Source organism: Grampus griseus, assembly GCF_964374135.1.
Source record: "Grampus griseus genome assembly, chromosome: 2".
Taxonomy (NCBI): Eukaryota; Metazoa; Chordata; class Mammalia; order Artiodactyla; family Delphinidae; genus Grampus; species Grampus griseus.
Genome location: NC_139018.1, coordinates 25563197 through 25583216, shown reverse-complemented (window position 1 = coordinate 25583216; position 20020 = coordinate 25563197). Strand labels below are relative to the sequence as shown.

At 47.1% G+C, this 20020-nt stretch overlaps 1 protein-coding gene across 1 annotated transcript in view; it reads right to left on the bottom strand.

The window, feature by feature from the left end:
- The window catches only part of POMT2 (protein O-mannosyltransferase 2), a 45394-nt gene that overhangs the window by 19732 nt on the left and 5642 nt on the right, over positions 1 to 20020 (bottom strand). The window contains exons 2-9 of the mRNA XM_082648348.1: positions 17582 to 17666; positions 13006 to 13110; positions 11138 to 11246; positions 8891 to 8999; positions 7252 to 7411; positions 5774 to 5880; positions 4894 to 4976; positions 2612 to 2721 (exon numbers count right to left, since the gene is read on the bottom strand). Of these exons, the coding sequence (XP_082504474.1) occupies positions 2612 to 2721; positions 4894 to 4976; positions 5774 to 5880; positions 7252 to 7411; positions 8891 to 8999; positions 11138 to 11246; positions 13006 to 13110; positions 17582 to 17666 (868 nt within the window). The remainder of the gene's footprint in view (positions 1 to 2611; positions 2722 to 4893; positions 4977 to 5773; positions 5881 to 7251; positions 7412 to 8890; positions 9000 to 11137; positions 11247 to 13005; positions 13111 to 17581; positions 17667 to 20020) is intronic.

Sequence of the window (20020 nt, the reverse complement as noted above, 5' to 3'; positions counted from 1 at the left end):
TGTGTGTGCACCCTGCACTGTCATTTTGTTTTTTGTTTCCAAAAACCATTATTATTAAAATTCCTATTAGAAAAATCACTTATTGTGAATATAGTCCATGGCCTCTTTTTCCCCTTGAAACATTTATTTTTACAACGGAGTTTTTTATAATATGAGGTCTCCTAGGGACACAGGTATGCTATTACAGCAGAATGTTGTACATCAAACTACGTGGATAAACAATGATCCTTGGATTATGTGTAACTTTGGGTTTTTTTTTTATACTTTTCTACACTTTCCAATCTTACTTTATAAACGTTATGCTTTAAAAACATTTAAAAATCGAGACCTAGAGCTGTTAACAAGACATTAAACTACAGGGCAGAGGAGGGCTACTAGAGGTTATTTAGTGCGGTCCTCTCATTTACAGATGAAGACACAGGCTGCGAAAGGCTCAGTGACTCAGTCAGTGACAAAGCCAGGCTCTCTGTCCCTTGGCCTAATGTGCTCTCTCTAGATGACTGTCACAACTTCATGCCTCTACCCATGGGCTTCAAGTGTGTAACACTAAGACCAGCTTAATAGGGCCTTTCAGAACATGGCTCTTCTCTCCCTTTGCACAGTATAGATGTTCCTCGTCACCACATCTGTAACTTTATCTCCTACATGACACCAGCAGCAAGGTATCACTATGGAAGGGCTAGCAGTACATTAGACTCTTCTGGAGAGCTTAAAACCAAAACAAAAATGCACAATGCATGGGCCCCATCCTAGGTCAATTAAGTCAGAATCTCTGGGGTGGACCTCAGGCATCAGAATTTTTTAAAAGCTCTCCAATGGACTCTAAAGCACAGCCAGGGTTGAGAACCACTGTGCTAGAGAGAAGCGGAAAGTCAAGAACGGGAAACTGATACCAAAACCCAATACTCTGGGTCAACCTTCTAGTAAATAAGGAAATAATAACAATAAAATATTTTGAGAAGCCAAAGTTTTTCACAAAGTAAAGGTTTTGGTCATTTTGCAGGAAGAGAAACTTCACTTCAAGCTTCTCAGAGCAGCAGCCAGCCCTGAAGCCCCGACCTCCGCACTCTCCTCTCCTCGGGTCACTGCATCCGAGGCCTCCGCCCTGCCCACGCCATGGAAGCCACACTTGTCAGAGTTGCCAGGCCTCCCATGTTGCCCTTCGAAGGCCTCTTCCTCTGTCCTCACCTTCTCCGAGGTCTCTGCAGCACCTGAACTGCTGGCGTCTCCTCCCACTGGAGACCCTCTGCTCGGCACTCTCCTCCCGTTCTCCTCCAACCTTCCCGTCCACCCCTTCCTTCTCAGCCACTTCTACCAGCACCACTCTGAGCGCCTTTAATGCTGCCTTACGTGCTCTTGCTCTCCAGGGCTCCTCTGCTGGCCCTCCTCCCTCTGCACACTGCTTCAGGGCAATGTCACACATCCCCCACTGTGTCACTGACACCTGTATGCTACACACTCATGTCTCTTTCCTGAGACAAGTCCCAGAGCTAAAATACACAAAGGAAACTCATCTCCAAAGCCATGCTTCCTCCTTCATTTCTGATTATGGTGAAACAGCATTATCACACAAACACCTTGACCTCCAGACTACAGACCTGGACATGGCTCATCCCTGACATCTATCAGTTACCAGGCCCTGACATTCAACCTGTGAAGAGTTTCCTAAATCACTTCCCACCTCTCTCCCTGTGGCCTCTGCCTCCGTTCACCATCCTTTGTCATGATTATTGCCTCTAGTCTCCTCCTCCTTCCAATCCACCACACTCCTGCTAGAGCTGTCCTTCTAAACTAGAAATCTAAGCACATCTTATCCCTTAATAAGTTTCAACGCCTCCCCAGCGTCTACAGAACAAAATTAAATCTACTGTAACACATAAGGCCTCTCCATAATCTGGCCCCACGGACCTCTCCGACCCCATCCTTCTCCCTCTCAGGCATCATCCACCACAGCCACATCCACCACTCCTCAACGTGGACGCGGACAGTGTCGCTCACTCGTTCAGATCATACTCACGGCTAATCCTCCAGCATGCACGTCATACGGATTATCTCACTTAATCCTCACAACAACCTTATGATGGAGAGAAGTACTATTTATTTTCCCCAATTTAAAGATGAGGCCACTGAAGCACAGAGAGGTTAAGGAATTTGTTCAAAGTCACACTCTAGTGGAACCAGGATTCGAACCCAGATAAACTAGTCTGGTTCCCAGGCCTGTGTTTATAACCATTACGCTCTACCCATCATCCACTTCGTGCTGGGCACTGAGCCTCGCAGGAGCCAGCAATCAAACAGCAAAGAGACAGGAGGAAGGAAGCACTCACAATTCAATGCGAAGAGGGTTACCACACAAGCTTGTAAAGGTGCCGGGAAAGCCGCCCACACCAGACGCACCTAACCCAGGAGCAGGCAGAGGGAGGTCATGGTGGTCAGAGGGGAACTCCCCAGCTGAAGCCTAGGGAAGCTGGAGTTAGGCAGAGGAAAAGGATGTTTCAAGCCGGGGAAACAGTGCGGGTAAAGGAGGGGAAGCCAGAAAGAGAACGGAGGGTTCAGTCATGGCAAACAGCTTAGTGCTGCCGCAACTCAAGCGCACAAAGGGCTCACTGACCTGCTGCTGGCGGGCGCCGATGCCCTCGGGGTAGAGGTGCCCGTGCGAGTGGAGGTAGCCGACGGCCATCCGCGCGCTCTTCACGGTGATCACAGAGCCATAGGCCAGGTCTGCGGGCAGACGGCGACGGTGTGAGCTGGCGCAGCGCTAGATCTGCCCCTGACTGCAGGGGCCGCTGAAGCCACAGGCCTCCTCAGCCCCTAACAGACTGCACTGGGTCCCGGACTGCCGAAAGCAAGATGCGCGGCTGCCTTCTCACCCCAGTGGAGTCAACTCAAGAGGATCTCACCAAATAGTCTCGCCTGTCCCCTCCCCTCCTTCTTAAGGACTTCAGAAGAAGCTGGGTATTAACAATGCTATTATCAAAGCAAAAGACTAGGAACAACTTGTCCTTCATTCAAGGTCTATCATATACATTCCATGGAATAAAGAAGGAAGAAGCATCTTATATCTTCATCTGGAATGTTCTCCAAGATACAGTGTTACTATAGACTGTTAAGAGAGACTTTTCACTATATATCCTTTTGTGCCTTTTGAATCTAGTACCACATGTAGTAACCGTTCAATGGTGTTTTGGGTTTTTACTCTGAATTTAAAAAAACAAAAACAAAAACCCAGAGTAAACAGCTTACCCAAGAGCATCCATCCCCTCCCCACACAGGCCCCGGCTTACGGAGGAGCCTCTTTGCCTTCTTACTGTCCCTCTTCTCCACGCCCTGCAATCTGGCTGCCCGCCATTCCCCACTCCACCGAAACAGGTCTCACTGCACCAGTGCTGGCCGCTCCTGTCTCCCTTTGTTCATTCATTTGGTCGCTAGACCGTATCGATTACACGGTGGATCCAAAGGTGGAGGAGACCTGGCTGCAGACCTAGTGGAGCCCAGTCTTGGGGATGATGGCGTCACACACTGAGCAGCACAGGATGATCAGCAAACGCTCCAGCAAAGGTGCGACAAGGTGTGACATGGTGGGAGCCCAGAGCAGGGTAGAACAAATTCTTGCCCAAAGAGTAAAAAGAGGATGGCTTGATGGAAGAGAATATAGCTGAGCTAGGCCTTTTAAATAACGAGTAGAAATCTGCTAACGCCACCACTCCATCCTTCTAAGTCCTCGTGCTGGTCAACACACGCAGCCCCGCACGCTGCTGACCGCAGCTGCTTCTCGATTATGCTCTGTCCCCCATCTCAACCCCACACTCCCTCACGGACTGCTCCTGAGCAGCCCCTTCCTCCTGCATGCCCAGTGGCCTGACTGCACCCTGTCGTCTTCCTCTTTCTACAGCTTCCTCACAGACCACAGCCACTGCACAGCATCGACCATCCCTTACTTGGCTAGTCCTCCTTTGAAAGCCTCAGCCCCAAGCCCACTGGCCCCACTGCATGGATTTCCTCAAGCAACTCAAGGCTGACTTCTCCAGTGTGGAATCCAGTGTCTGCCTTTCCGAACCAATTTTTGCCTGCTTTCCTATTTTTCATTCTTTCCACACTCTGGGTGGGCCCACTGTGTTCTAGGCCCTGGAGAGACTAAAAGACATTGTCCTTGCCTCCAGGAAATAATGACTTGGGCCCAACCTATCTTGTCAACCTTATCTTCCAGTATTTTTCTGCATATAACCTATGCCTTAAATTCTGCCCTGCTCTTGGCTTTGATCATGCTCTCCCTTCTGCCTGATACACCCTCTCCCCCATCTCCCTCTGCTGAAACCTACCCATTTTTCCAGGGCCTGACTCCAAGGCAACTCACTCACTCTGATCACCCCCCAACCCCCTAACAGAAGTGATCTCTTACACCTTTGATCCCCACAGCTCTGCGTTCCCTCTTTCTATACTTAACACATACGGTCACATCATGTAGAGGTCCTCTACTGCAGACTCTACTCCAGACTCTACTCTGGAGGGCATCCGCTTACAGCCTCCGACGTGGCTAACACTTGCTCAGTTACCCGGTGTGAACAGTGAATGGATGCGAGTAGCAGGATACTCTGGTGGGAACTGACCTCTAGCCCTGAAGGGCCTTGTTCCTTCACCAGATTCTCTCTGTTGGTCTTCCCACAGCCACGACGGACAAGCTATTCTTTAGGGTCAAAGAGCTCGTTGCTCAGGACGTCTTCCTCTGCACTTCCTGTGCTCCTATTCACTCTCTTGAGTGCTCGGACCAGATTTAACTGGATCTTTCTCCCACTGTGCCCATCTAAAATAACTCAGGCTGTCATATCATCTTTTCCAATACAACTCCCAGGAATCCCTTCTGTCCTACCTTTGTAAAGGACAAGAGACACTCACGTTCAGGGATGGAAGCATTGTGAAGGTTGTTTCCTGAAAGCCGGGCCTGGAAGGCAGAACTGAAGAAGCCATCGCCAGGACCACTGTGGGGAAAGGCAGAGAGAAGACAGCCAAATTAATGGAGTGAAACTGTGATTTCCCAGGAGCCCTAGGAAGAGCTCTGCACAGCTGGTTTAAAAGAAGTACAAGGGAGTGGCAGTGTGGTATTGTGGACAGACATGGGGGATAGAGTCAGAGAAACTGGGGTCCAAATTATAACTCGGCCACTTACTAGCTAGGTGAACTTTGGAAGATACCTGGCCTTGTTTAGCCTCAATTCTTCATTTATAAATCAGGGATTTAAAAAAAAATCAAAAGAATTATTATGGGACTTCCCTGGTGGTCCAGTGGTTAAGACTCTGTGCTTACAACGCAAGGGACACGGGTTAGATCCCTGGTCGCGGAACTGAGATCCCACATGCCTTGTGGCACGGCCAAAAATTTTTTTTAAAAAAGAATTATTATGACTAAATGAGATAACGTATATAAAATGCTGAACACAGTTCCTGACACATAGTCACTACCTGTTAAATGGGAGCTGCTGCTGGTGTTATTGTTATTATTATTCTCACTCCAACTGCACATGCTTATGGTGGCCCATCCCTGTTAAGCACAAGGAACTGTGTTTAGGGATAAGGGGCAGTTTGGCTATTAGAACATTCTCTTCTTCCTTCAGGCCAGGGTACCCAAAAGAGAGAACATAAGAGGAAACCAACAGAAAAAAAAACCCTGGGTCCCCTCCGAGCATCCCAACCAGACCCAGGAAATCACACGGCCCCTCCATAGGCTTAGAGGCAAGAGGAAGACCAGAAGTGAGACACTGGAAAGGCTCTGGCTGTACCTTTTATTCAGCACCATGAAGTGAACAGCGTACGTGGCCGTGTAGAGAGCCAGCGGCAGCACTATGAGGCACAGGATGCGAGCGGTCAGATGTTTTCCCACAGTCACCTGCAAACCAAGCCAGTGCAGGGTGCTGGGCATATGAGGCATTATTTGCCTTATGCCTGACATGTGTGTTATCTGTAAGTTTTTATGTGTAAGTCATAATCAGAAACAATTGAAAAACTAATGGCTATCAAGAAAGAAAGACATGGGGAAACCCTAAGCCTTCCCATAACACCCCCCACCAACCAAGCACTGCAGGGGGCTGAACCTGGGCCAGCCCTCCGCTGCCTGTCCAGACCCTCACCGAGGACCCCGGGCTGTCCCCGCATTACTGCCAAGGTGTGGCCTGCATCTTCAGCATCGTCACTCATCACTCCCTCTCCATCCTAGTCACACTGACGCCCTGCACTTTCCCCATGCTTCTTGCACTGTACCAGCCCCACCCATCACATTGATAACTGCTCCTTATCTTAACTTTAGGCCTCAGCTTCCTCCTAGAAGCCTTCCTGGATTGCCCGAGACTGGGTTTATGCTTTCCTCTGTGCTTTCACAGCCTTTGTTGGCTGGACCATGACTTATTTTTTCTTTTCTTTCTTTCTTTCTTATTTCTCTCTCTCCATTGTCTCTAGAGGGCAGGAATCTTGTTTTAATCATCTGCATATTCTGTGTCTCACACTTAGTGGATGGTCTGTCTATATGTTCTGAATGAATAAATGAACTTGTTGGGACTTTGGTTCAGAGGTGCATTACAGCAAAGTATCAATAGTTCAGGCCTGGAGTCAGCCTCGCCTGTTTGAATCCTAGATCTACCTCTTACTACTTGTATGACTTTGGGAACATTATTACCTCTCTAGGTCTCAATTTCCTCATTTGGCAAGAGGGTAATAACTACCTGCCTCACGGGTTTGTTATGAGGAGGAAATGAGATGATGAAAGTAAAGCATTTTGCATACTGCCTGACACAGAGTCAGCTCTTAATAAATAATATTGTAATAAACCATAAGGCCCTTACCAGCCTCCAGATGCAGAGACTCTGGGTCAGGAAAAGAAAATTTTAAGTTCAGGAAGTCAGTCTACCAATTTTACCTCAAGTCCCAGGCAGTCAGTGTCTGTCACACATTTGGCATGAGCCCAGATGGACAGAATCCCCTGGCTGGGTTGTTTGCAAAGCATTTAAAAACCAATGCAGGAACAAATGCCAAAAGAGAATCCCAAGGATATCAGTCCATCCTCTCTCTTTATACCTCTCTAGCCTGTCAGCCATGGCCCACTCCCTGCTGCCCTGCTCCCTACAGAGGGCAGCCAGATGCAGCCCACCTCGGGCCCAGAACACAGCTGTTCTGCCACCTGCAGCAGAAGCAGAGAAAGACCACTGGCTCTGCTAAGCGAGGAGCCCGGGAGCAAAGACATTTCTACAAGCACTTGGGCTCTCACCATTGAAAGACTGAGGTCTCCAAACAGGTGCCAAAGGTCTGAAACGGTGTTCCACCCCACTTGCAGGATGATAAAGAGGCCAACAAACTTGACCCCCAGAGCACCAGCTAGATTAACGCCAGTCAGGCTGAGCCAGAGCCACCAGGGGGCAGAGAAGGGCCTGAAAATCAACAAGGCACAGAGTTCAGTTTGGCAGCTGGAACCAAACTCAAAAGCAAGAGCAGCAATGGGGAAGGCAGAGGTCCTCTGACTCTGGGAGGCTGCACTGTGGCCTCTCTCTTGAGGGCTCCCAACCTCAGGGACCATGCATGGCTCCGAGGAGGAGGTGGTCTGTGAAACCCCTGAAACTGCAGGAAGCACAGTGTGAGAGTCAGTAGGTGATTCTTCTGGGGAGACGCACCATCGCTTTCCTCGCTACAGGGCTTCAAGTAAGCAAGGGGCTTATTCTTCAGTGGTGGCCAATCAAGTGGAAGGAAAAGGAAAATCCAGAGAAGCCTGATGGATTCAGTCAGCCCTGTCTTTTGTGCCACCTCTGGACCCTGTAAAGGCCAGCAGTTACTGAGTGCCTACTATGTGTCAGGCACTGTTGCAAGCACTTCACACGTATTAACTCTTTAGCCTTCCCTACAACCCCCTGGAAGCAGATCCTGTCATCAGCCTCTTCTTCTACACGAGGACTCGAGGACTCGAGGTCCAGAGAGGTTAGGTAATACAGCCAGCCAGCGGGGGAGCACAGTGCTAAGCCCAGCAGTCGGTTCCCAGGCTTGCTGCACTTAGATCACCTGGTGCTCTGAGCTGCAGTCTCCTCATCCCCTGGCTGACCCCCTGCCACAGCAAATGCTCCTGAACAGCCAAGACCTATGTGTTCCTGTACCTCTAGCTCCTGGCACAGTACCTGGCACATAGCATGTATTCAAGAAATGGCAGGTGGGGCTTCCCTGGTGGCGCAGTGGTCGGGAGTCCGCCTGCCGATGCAGGGGACGTGGGTTCGTGCCCCGGTCCGGGAAGATCCCACATGCCGCGGAGCAGCTAGGCCCGTGAGCCATGGCCGCTGAGCTTGCGCGTCCGGAGCCTGTGCTCCGTAGCGGGAGAGGCCACAACAGTGAGAGGCTCGCGTACCGCAAAAAAAAAAAACAAAAAAACAAAAAAAAAAAGAAATGGCAGGTGGAAGGGGATGTGGTGCAAGTAGAAGATAACCCAAATCCGGAGAGAGCTGGTGGTCACTGCTTGGTTGTGGCGAAACCAAGGTGACTTCTGAAAAAGCCTTAGCAGAGCCAGCTCTTTGGGTCTGAATAAAATGAATGACCTACTCTACTCTCTCAGAGGCAGAAGCATGATCTGGAAGGGACTATTCTGGAAGAAGGCCAGGCCCTCCAGAACAGCTTTAGAATTGACTGGGGCCTGCAGGGATCCTCTTGACTGATGTAGACCCTTCAAGCCAAACTTTATATACGTTATTCCTATCACCAAGTCAGGACTGGCTGCAACCACTGAGGGCAGGGAGACAAACAGTTCCCAGGCAATATCTATTCTGGTGTCCCCCACCCTAGGCATCACACCCACCCTGTCCCTGGCCATTATATAAATTCCAGAGCTGCCACAGCTTCTGACACCCCCTCCCAAAGATGGTGTTTCTGACCTGTTGGCATAGGAGTTGTACTTGACCATGCTCAGCATGGCAGCCATGATGAAGAACATCAAGATGGGGTCAAGGAGGATGTACTGGGACAGAGTGAGGCATCCTGTGTCTGAAAAACATGAGCTCAGTGGTCAAAAAGTGGAATCAGAGATGGGCCCCCCTGAGAACCAAACACCCCAGTGGTAAGAAACAGTCCCCCTTGTGCTTAGTTGCATTTGTACAGTCAAGATTAGACGGGCAACTGAGTCATCTGGAAGGTAGAAGGCCACAGCTTTGGGGTACACCAAAGCCCAATGATATGAAAGAATATCTCACACTGCTTCCAGGCCCTTGCCCCACAAAGGGATCATGTCATGCATTCAGATACAGAGATCCTGAGATGAGGGCTCCTGCTAATTTCCACCATCAAAAAGGGAGTTCTGCTACCATGCTTATGCAGCCACAAACTACATACACCCGGGAAAGAATCTTACCATTTCATATGAAGTCTCCGTTGGGAGTTGATTCTCCATGCAGGTGCTGAAGTGATTTTTCTTTTAAACAAAATTTCATTACATCATGGCCTGGCCTAAGTCCTCCAATGTCTTCCCATCTCATTCAGACTAACAAGCTCCTTCAGACAGCCTCAAGACGGCCACCAAAGCCTTCATGGTCTCCCCACCTATCCAGCCTCCTCTCCCAACACCCTCTGCCTCACTCACTCTACTCTGGCCTCACTGGTCTTCTTGCTGTTCCCTGAATCCACCAAGTGCCGCCTTGCACCAGGACCACTGCACATGCTATTTCCTCTGCCCAAACACTCTTCCCTCAGATCTCTGCATGGCTTAATCTTTGGCTTCACTCAGGTCTCTGCTCAAGGCCACCTCCTCAGGGGGCTCTTCACAGACCACCCTGCCTAAAACAGAATCACTCCCCATTACTCTATCCCTTACCCTACCTATTTTCTACATTGTACTTATTGCTTAAGGTGTTACATTACAGACTTAATTTACTTGCTTATTTATCATCTGCCCCACTAATGAGCAAGATCCATGATAGCAGTGTCTCATCAGCGTATCCTCTGAGGCCAAGAAAGTGGCTTAGCACAGAGTAGATGCTTGAAAATAGTTGTGGAATGAAAAATGAATAAACGAATAACTGAAGAGGGAAGTTAAAGACGCAAGGGAAAAGCCACCAGTCCTCTAGAAAGAGACCCTGTAGTCTTGCAACATTATCTGTCAGAGCAAAGCCAGAGGGACTTCCCTCGTGGTGCAGTGGTTAAGAATCCACCTGACAATGCAGGGGACACAGGTTTGATCCCCGGTCCGGGAAGACCCCACATGCCGCAGAGCAGCTAAGCCTGTGCACCACAACTACTGAAGCCCGCGCACCCTAGAGCCTGCGAGCCATAACTACTGAGCCCACACACCGCAACTACTGAAGCCCACATACTCTAAGGCCTGTGTGCCGCAACTACTGAAGCCTGAGCGCCTAGAGCCCATACTCCGCAACAACAGAAGCCACCGCAATGAGAAGCGCGCACACCACAACGAAGAGTAGTCCCTGCTCACTGCAACTAGAGAAAGCCCGCGCGCAGCAACGAAGACCCAACGAAGACAAAGAAAAAAGAACAAAGCCAGAATCGCCCCTAAATTAACCACCTAAACTGGTCTGGACTTCTTCAAATGTTAAGCTCTATGAGGTCAGGAATTCACTTTCATATGAGCAAGGCTAAAAACAGGATCAGTTTCTCTGGATCAACTCTCAATTAGCCATGTGAGAATTATCCACAGAAATAAAGTTCCCATTTTATCCTCTGCCACCCAGCTACTTCTGTGGCATCTACCTTTGCATTCAGTTGAAATTAGTTTAAGGAATGCAAACTAATCTTGACAGTAACCTAAGAGAAGCAGAATTAGAACTGTAAGCCTCCTTCAAACACACACACACGCACACGCACACACAAGCACACATAAACTTGTTATCCATTCCAAACTCAAATGTGGATAACTTGCAGATAATCTATTCCTTGGGATATATAGATTATACCAACTCACCACTCCAATAAAATATAAAGGCTTGCTACATATAAGTATTTATATATGTAAGTATTACTGGTGAATAAAAGGAGACTTGTAGTACATTTACCCAATCCTCAAGTTACTTAAGAACTGGGCCCGTAGACAGAATCTTTAAGTATATTGATTTCCAGCTACATTCATAGCGTGGCAGTCAATATCCCAAGACACGTGGTCTAGGACAACTTACCAAAGGTGAGGAGGGCAGCCGTGAGCAGCGCTGCCGGGAGGGACTGGGACAGCTCCAGTACAGTGAGGTAGGCAAAGGGGATCAGCAAAGCGCCGAGGAACGCACAGAACTATGGAAGGACGGGAGAAGCAGTCAAGTAACTAACTAAGCAAAGCATCAGGGACCTACTTGGCTTGGTACAAACTAATCTTTTAAGATGGAGGGCCCTGATGATGGCATGACTTGGTGACCTAAAATCACCTGCAATATGTTTAAATATGAAAGGGGTGGTGTAACAGTGAAGCATCAAATCAAGCAACATTTACGTTCCCACTAAGCACCAACTTGTGCACTGACAAGAAATCAGCAAAGTTCAGCCAGGGAGGTGTGGGCAAGACGGCCCACGATTTCAAGTGGGAGACTCCGGGAATGGACCGTCCCATCACTGCTAGCTGTGACCTTGACAAAGTCACGTCTCTGTATCTCAGCCTCTCCTTCTGTGTAATGTGAAACTTAAGAGTTCCTACCTCATAGGGTTTACTTTTTAGATTAAATGAGCTAAAGTTTATTATCACACAGAAAGTTCTTGATAAACACTAGCTTCTGTTATGAAACAGGGTGCAAGTTGAGAAATACCTCTCTGAAGGTGTTTTAATATTTTAGAGAACTCTAATGTTATTTCTGTTATTTCTCCCTTGGTCCTTTTATTCAATCACACCAGGAATCACTCTTTAATCTATAGGTTGTATTTTGATTTTAGAAAAAAGACTGCTTGACACTTCAGCATCTGGAGGGTTGTTTTTCAGTTTTGTTTTGTTTTTAACCACCAGTGTTCTCTCCATCCCCCTACCCTGTCCATCAAAAGTAATCAGACAAACCCAGGGGAATGGAAATTCTCACATTTGGGTTGTCACTTTTTGTTAGCAGAAAGCAATGTGCTCTAGTGTGAAAGGGAACAGGGCTGATATATTTGGCCTTCTCATTTCCATAGCAAGTTCACAGTGAGTCAGGCCTATATCCAATTATGCATGCTATGTGGTATTCAGACATCATTAGGAAGACACAGAATCACTTAAGAATATGAACTTGAGGGTAGTGGACACTTCTTGTTTAATATGGAATGGTATGACCACACAAACAAGCCAGTGATTAGCCCAAGTAATCCCATGGCATTTATCTAAACTGCTCTGATAAAGCAGTTTCCTTGAGGAAAGGGGCGTGTAAATGCTACCTGCTCTGAGAGCTCCACACTGGAGGACAGTCTCCACAGGTCTTACTAGCTCCAGATACAAGGTCCCCAGACAGCTGGGTATTCAGGCCCTGCCGTGCCCCATCAAGGCTGGTGTTGGGACTCAGAGCACAGAGGGACCAGGCAAACACACACTTCCCTTAAAAGACTGGAAAACCCCTTGTGTGCCCGACACCTTCGTGGGGAAAGAAAGAAGAACCTGGTGACATGGGTGTGGGGATGCTGAAATGTTAATAAAGGCCCTCAGAGGTAGGCAACACCCTAGCAGTTGTGGCTGCAGGGGAAGGACGCGTAGCCTACCAATGTGCTGAGGCCAATGTTGGGATTGCAGGAGATTCCTGGCTGCCTGAGTCCCGGGCTGCCCTCTGATCTGAAATCTGATGCCTCACGTTGGCAGGAGAACAGGTGACGGGGTGCGCTTGCTCCTGTTTGTGTCATCGCTGTATCATCTGTGGCCTCCCTCTCCCTTCCTGCCCACCCCAGCTCTGAATCTCTACTACAGGGTACAGGTCCAATCATGCTCCCCCACCAAAGTCCCCTTATCTACACCTGCCACCACTCCAGGGCTTCCAGCTGTCACATTTCTGACTGAGTGTGGCCCCAGGGTTGAGTCGGGCAATAGCAAGTCAGGAAGCCTTACTCCTCTCATTCCCAGGTAGCTGTGATGCTCATATTCGTCCCCAGGCTTCTGGAACAAAAAGGTGCCGTCATATCCAGTCAGGTGGCCAGCAAGGCCTATCAGCATCTGAGGAGAGAAGGAGAGGCCTCAGAGAGAAGATGCCTCCGCCCCCTGAACTTCCCTCCAGCTGCGCCCAGACCTTGGCTTCCCTTGACAACTGTCCATAGAAGGAGCTCCCACTGTGACATTTTCTCCGGCAGCTGTTGCAGAGCAAAGAATCTTTTGTCTACAGAGCTCATTGCCTGAAACAAATCCTCTCTTGTGTTAAGGCCAAGTTCTTGGGAACAGTGCAGACTGAGTATTTAGGAAGAAAAAAATCCCACAATTCGAAGGGCAGGGCCAGTGAGGGGCTCTCTCATTCAGCCTTCTTTCATTTGTTATGAAGTAAAACACGACAGCTCATGGGGGAGGCCATGGGCAGGGGCTGATTCCTGGGAGACTGGGCCACTGAAAAGAAAATGAGGTTCCAAGTCAGAATGAGAAGGGAGGAAAGTGGCCAAGTTGCTACACACCAGGAATAGAGAGAAGGGAAGAAAATGGGAAAGCAGAATGCAAACACAGATGCATTTCCCCAGAGGGGAAGAGAGAAGTCCCAGTGGAAACAATGCCAAAAGGCCTGGGACTGGTTTCTCCTACCGCCAGTATTCCAAAGGGAGGCCACCCGGCACATCCCAAAACAGAACAAATCAACTGTAAACTTAGACTGTGAGCTGTAAGTCCTTCAAAACGTTCGAGAGGGTCAGCCTCTTCATTTCTGTCTTTCCTTGACCGTCAACAGTGTAAAATTTTCTTTTCCACACACGTAATCAGAAGCAGCTAAAACATAAAAACTGTCAGCAGATATGAAGCATCTGTAACAGCCCCAGGCTGCCTCGGCCTGACCCCTGTGCTCGGGTTCGGCCGTGTGGAGGGGCAGAATACACTGGCTGTGTGGAGGGAAAGCCCTTCCCAGCGACGCTGCTTGTGCGGGCTTGGATTTGGACCACTAACCAGCTCACTTTTTCCTCTAAGTAGTTCTAAACACAGTCACTCTCTGTAGTTCTGTGTCAAGGTACAGAAGCCAAAGTTCAGCAGTAAATTATTATGAAGCCTTATTTAAAAAAAAAAAAAAAAGGAATCTCAGGGTCCAGAAGTTAATTTAATATTAATTAATTTAATGTAAAGTAATATAAGGTATTGAGAAGACAGAGCCATCCGAATACCCAGGTGAACTTAAACTGACAAATGACAATCAAATGAATGTCCCTTCCCCCCGGGATCTCAGAGGACAGACCCGCCTGGTGCTGGCATAAATCCCCAGACTTCCTGGCTGGTCTGGTAGAGCGAAGAAATGCACAGACGGTTTGGATCAGAGCCCCCCATACCAGCTCTCTGATCATAATAATCTCTTACCTACAGGTGATAAAACCTTCCTTGCAGATGGTTGTGAGGCTTAGAGGTAATGTTGTAGGCAAAACACTTAGCACTCTGACAAGCGTTTAACAAGCACTCAAAATTCAGCTCCCTCTCAGTTTCCATAAGGTTAAAAGTAGCCCTGAGCTAATTTCCTAACTAAAGAACTCATTCAAATCAATAAGAATAAGGGCAACTTACTAGAAAAATGTTTTCATAGAAAACAAAACACAGATGGCTAAAAAACATATGGAAAAATGTTCAACGTAATTCAGAAAGACACGCAAATGAAAACAGTGATATACCAGTTTTTACTCTCAAATTCGCAAAATTTTGGAAGTATGATCATACCAGTGCTGGCAACGATGTGAGGAGAGCAAGCACCCTCATACGCTGTTGGTGGGAGTATGTAGTATCTCAGCATTTTTGCAGGAAAACTTAACAATGTCCAACACAAATCTAAATATGCATATTATTTGACTCTTTAGTTCAGCCACTGAGGCTCTTTTGGCTACACCTGCAAAACTATGAAAAGATAAATGTACAAGGATGTTCACTGCACTACCTTTTGTAATGGCTAAAAACTGGAAATAACATAAATGCCCACCAGTTGAAGAGAGGCAAAATAATTTATGGCGCAACTGTATAACGGAATAATCTACAGCCATGAAAAAGAATGGGGTACATTTTATGTATTGATTGGAAAGAAGTTAAGATATATTATGTTTAAAATACAAGTTGCTCAACAATTTTAGCCTGATCCCATTTGCATATATAATGTGCTGTTCCCGTGTGCTAATATGTATGTGTGTAGAAATGCATACACACTTATATTTGTATAAAGTTTCTGAGAGGATATATAAGAAACTGTTAATAAAGGTGACTCTGGCTGCCTCTGAGGAATAAAACTGTGAGGGAAGGTAACTTTTGACCTTTTATTTCCTTCTATACTGATCAAACTTTGTGCTATGTGCAGGTATTTTTATTTCTTTTAAAAGTACCTATTTCCTTGGAGCCCCTGGCGCCCAGGGCTGGGACCAGTGTGAAGAGGCAGGTATTGGGGTCAGTACTGTAGGAGAAAACGTTCTACTCACCACTTCATGGGGCTTTTGGATTCTTGGACTGACTTGGCCTCAGAACCTATGAAAGCTACTTTGTTTATCACTCTTTTATCCAGGTAGAGCACAGGACCATCAGGAGATAAATGAGAGGGGCAAATGGATCACACTCTCTGGGGGCAGCCTTAGAAAGGAGCCTCACATTCCTCCCTCCACACAGGGGCCACATGTGAGGAAGGGAAGGCTTCAGCAAAAACAAATCAGCAAGTGTTTTCCACACGCCTTCACTGTGCTGAGCACTAGCAGACTCCAAAAACAGACAGGCAGTCCCCAGATGAAAGACTGGGCTAGGTTTCCTCCTCTACTGGCGGGCTGGGTCCCAGGCTAGCCCAGTGCAAATATTCAGCACGTTCTGTGGCTTAATTCTACAGCGGTAACAGATGTACTTGCCCGAATACTGGGGCAAGGCAAGTTCATCAGGCAGTGGTATAATGGTTAACAGAGCAGACTCTAAGCCAGTCTGAACCTTACCATCTGCCACTTACTAGCTTTAATCCCTATGGCAAACTACTTATCGTCTCTGAGTCCCAGTTTCCCCTTCCGTAACATGAGGATACAACAGTACCTACTTCATAAGGTTGTCCTGAGCATTATATAAGTTAATGCATCTAAAGTGACTAAAAGAGACTGTTCAATTGCTCCAATCTTATTGTTGTTATCTTTTAAAGGAGACAGAAAGAGGCATTACATTTTTTGCTCCTTCTCTGGGCTCGGAGCTAATTTTGAAATAGGCCACCTAGGGACTCCCCTGGTGGTCCAGCAGTTAAGACTCAACACTCTCAATGCAGGGGGCCCGGATTCGATCCCTGGTCATGGAACTAGATCCTGCATGCCGCAACTAAGAGCCCACATGCCGCAACTACAGATCACATGTGCCACAACTGAGACCCGGAGAGGGAGGGAGGGCGGGAAGGAGGGAGGGAGGAAGGAAGGAAGGAAGGAAGGAAGGAAGGAAGGAAGGAAGGAAGGGCCACCTATCCCACCTTCCTCTCCACCGCTCCCACCTGCAGGGCCTTGCCCCTGGTCCCTACCCCATGCTCTGGTGCTTTCCCCCTAAGCCCACCTGTCACAGTCACCACCCCTGCCACCCCTCACCCCCTGCCTTCATCCCCAAGTACTCCACGCTCCAAGAACACTCCCCATCTTCATACCAGGCAAATTCCTGTCCCCTTAGTACCAGAGAGCTCAGCCTCCAGTTAGGAAGAAAGGACTGAGCGAAATGCCAAGGCTAATCCATTAGCCTTCTCAGGGGTATTTGTTTTTAAGAGAGTAAAATGAATTCTGATTGGTGGAATTTCTAATTGTACATCATGTGAAAGGAACAAGTCAAACAACGTGCACGCTGGGAACGGGGAGTGGGAAGGAGTTTCAGGCCCTCGTGGACAGTCAGCTCCCCTAAGCTATTTCTGCTTTTTATGTAACAGATTCCTTCTCTCCATCTCTTTTTTTTTTTCAATTAAGGTAAAATTCATATACCATAAAATTCACCATTTTAAGGTGTACAATTCAGTGGCTTTTAGTTTATTCACAAGGTTGTGCGACCATCACCACTACCTAATTCCAGACTATTTCATCACCCCAAAAAGAAATTCCACACCCATTTACAGTCACTCCCCAATCCTCCCTCCCCCCAGACCCTGGCAACTGCTAATCTAGTTTCTGTCTCTGTGGATTTGCCAATTCTGGAAACATATAATATGTGGCCCTTTATGTCTGACTTCTTCCACTTAATATAATGTTTATGAGACTCATCCATGTCGCAGCATGTGTCAATATTTCACTCCTTTTTATGGCTCAATAATATTCCATTGTATAGATAATACCACATTTTGTTTATCCATCCATCAGTTGGTGGAATCTCTCTCCATTTCTGAGCCCAGAGGACTCCTAAAAACAGCAAAGGTTTCCCATGAAAGCAGCTGTTCTGGAATGTCAGGGAATTCTTTCTACAAGCCCAAGAATTAAATCCAAATCTAAGACTTGGCTCCAACTCTTAGGAGAGCACCGTCCTTCACCACACTGCTCACCTTTCCCAGAGGCGGGTGCACATCAAAGAAAAAGGTGCGGTTGATATAGTAACTTCCCATTTTTCCAAAGTGAGTTTCATCCCAACTAAAAAGAAAACAGAAAGAGAAATGAAATTCTTAAAATTATCATACAACCCAAACAGCCTTAATAAAGCATGGTTAAAATTACAGTTAAAACCAAAGGTTATAAGTTTCAAGCAGTTAATGAGAAAATCTGGATTTAAAAAAAAAAAGCTTTTGACACAAGTGATTTGAGGAAGCAAGACATCAGGCTGTTCCTTAATCTTCATTTAGACAGCTGAGAAAGGCTAGCAAATACTTACCAACCAGTTTCATAAATTTAAGTTAAATCTATACTTATTCTGTATCTTGAGTTTCTATTTATTTTAAAAAGGCGAAGAGTTTCCTATACTATAAAAAGTTTTGCAATGAGAGTTTTCTTCCAAGTCTGCTACTTTTTTAAAAAATAAGTTTATTTATTTATTTATTATTTATTTGTGGCTGCACTGGGTCTTTGTGGCTGCGCACGGGCTTTCTCTAGTTGCGGGCGCTACTCTTCGTTGTGGTGCAAGGGCTTCTCATTGCAGTGGCTTCTCTTGTTGTGGAGCATGGGCTCTAGGTGCGTGGGCTTCTGTAGTTGTGGTACATGGGCTCAGTAGTTGTGGCTCACAGGCTCTAGAGCGCAGGCTCAGTCGTTGTGGCACACGGGCTTAGTTGCTCCACGGCATGTGGGATCTTCCTGGACCAGGGCTTGAACCTGTGTCCCCTGCCTTGGAAGGTGGATTTTTAACCACTGCGCCACCAGGGAAGCCCCAAGTCTGCTAACTTCTAACCCTAAGACTATTTTTGCTACTAGAAACTACATTACTCTTGCTGTTACAAACTACACTGTGGGCTACTGATCAGTAAGAGCCTATAGACCATGGTTGTGCCTGGGGTCTGATTTTGCTCCCAACCTTGTGATAATTAACCTGCTAACTATGAACTCACTGACCTTATTATAATGAACTAACAAGTATATAAAAACTGAGGGCTTTCTTACTAAGTTAACAACCAGTCTAAAAATCTATCCTCATTATTTACAAATTATTTAAAAATTATTTTGCAAGTGATTCTAATACACTAGCTTTTAGACACAATGCAAAAATCTTGCTCTTCTACGCAACCACAGTAAACCTTTCACACCCTACACGGGGGCTTCACAGCGGCAGGCCAGTAACCCAGCAGAACCTGGCCATTTCTGTTTTTCAATCTCTCCCTGCAGCTAAGAAGAACAGTTGCTTTCTAGTGACTATCCATCCCCAGGTCAGCTTCTATAAGTAGTTATCACTGTCCTACAGAATAAGGGGCAAAACATGCTCTTACCAAAAATGCAGGGTCTTTTTTTTGTTTGTGTGTTTTACACACTGGGTCTAATAAACAGGCAGAAGGGTAAATCTACTTCTGCGTCTGCTAAGCACATGGCTTGACATGAAATGAGGACAGTGACATGGCGATGTCAAACAGAAAAATACCTTCCAAGCAGTGTGACAAAATACATTTGCAGAAAAAAGAGAGATCCGGTCCCAGCTCCACCACCCACTGTGGGAGCATGACCTGGCAAAATCACTCACCCTCTCCGGATCTCTTTTCTCATCTACGTGATGAAGACAACAGTAGCATCTGCCAGTCCACCTCGCAGGGAGGCAGGTATGAGGTAACACATGGGAAAGAACTTTACAGACTATAAAGTCCCACACATGCTGGGCACTATTTAAACTGTCCCAACATTTGTGGTTAGTTTTGAAGTCTGTTTGGAAACATATTGATAAAGGGGTGTAAGATTTTTACTTCAAGTAAAACTGGTAGCAATAGTCACGCTTCCTCTTGGCTTTTACTGCATGTTTGCGGTGGGATGGACGGTCTTCTCTGGCTCTCTCTTGCTCTGCAGACCTTGCAGGCTACGCCAAGAATGCAAGGTCCTGGCTGCTCTTTACTCAGGCCACTTCTCAGGGTTATGCTTGCAGCAACCTTGAGGAAGACACCACGTCTCCCTCTGGGACAGAGAGCAGTCTTGTTTACTGCTTATTATAAAACAGCGGATTCCCCAAGATCAATACTCCTCAGCTGTGATTCAACCCCCTGCATGTGCAGGCATTCATCCAGACCCAGGGTATCACATGGGACACTGGGGGCAAGGGGAACTGATGCCAACATACTGATGCTCATCCTGCTTGCTGTGCTGTGAGAAATAAAGGCCTTTGTCTCTGACCCAGGACTTTGTCTCCTGCCAGCATCCATAAAACACTGACAGGTTAACTCATTAGTTGGCAAGTAGCATAAAAATAAAACCCCAAACCCTGATAGTTTCGGTGACAAGCACAGGATGCTGAGTCATAGCTTTCCTTAAGAGAAAGGACAAGGGCCATCATGGACTGGGTGAGGGGATAAGAGAAGACG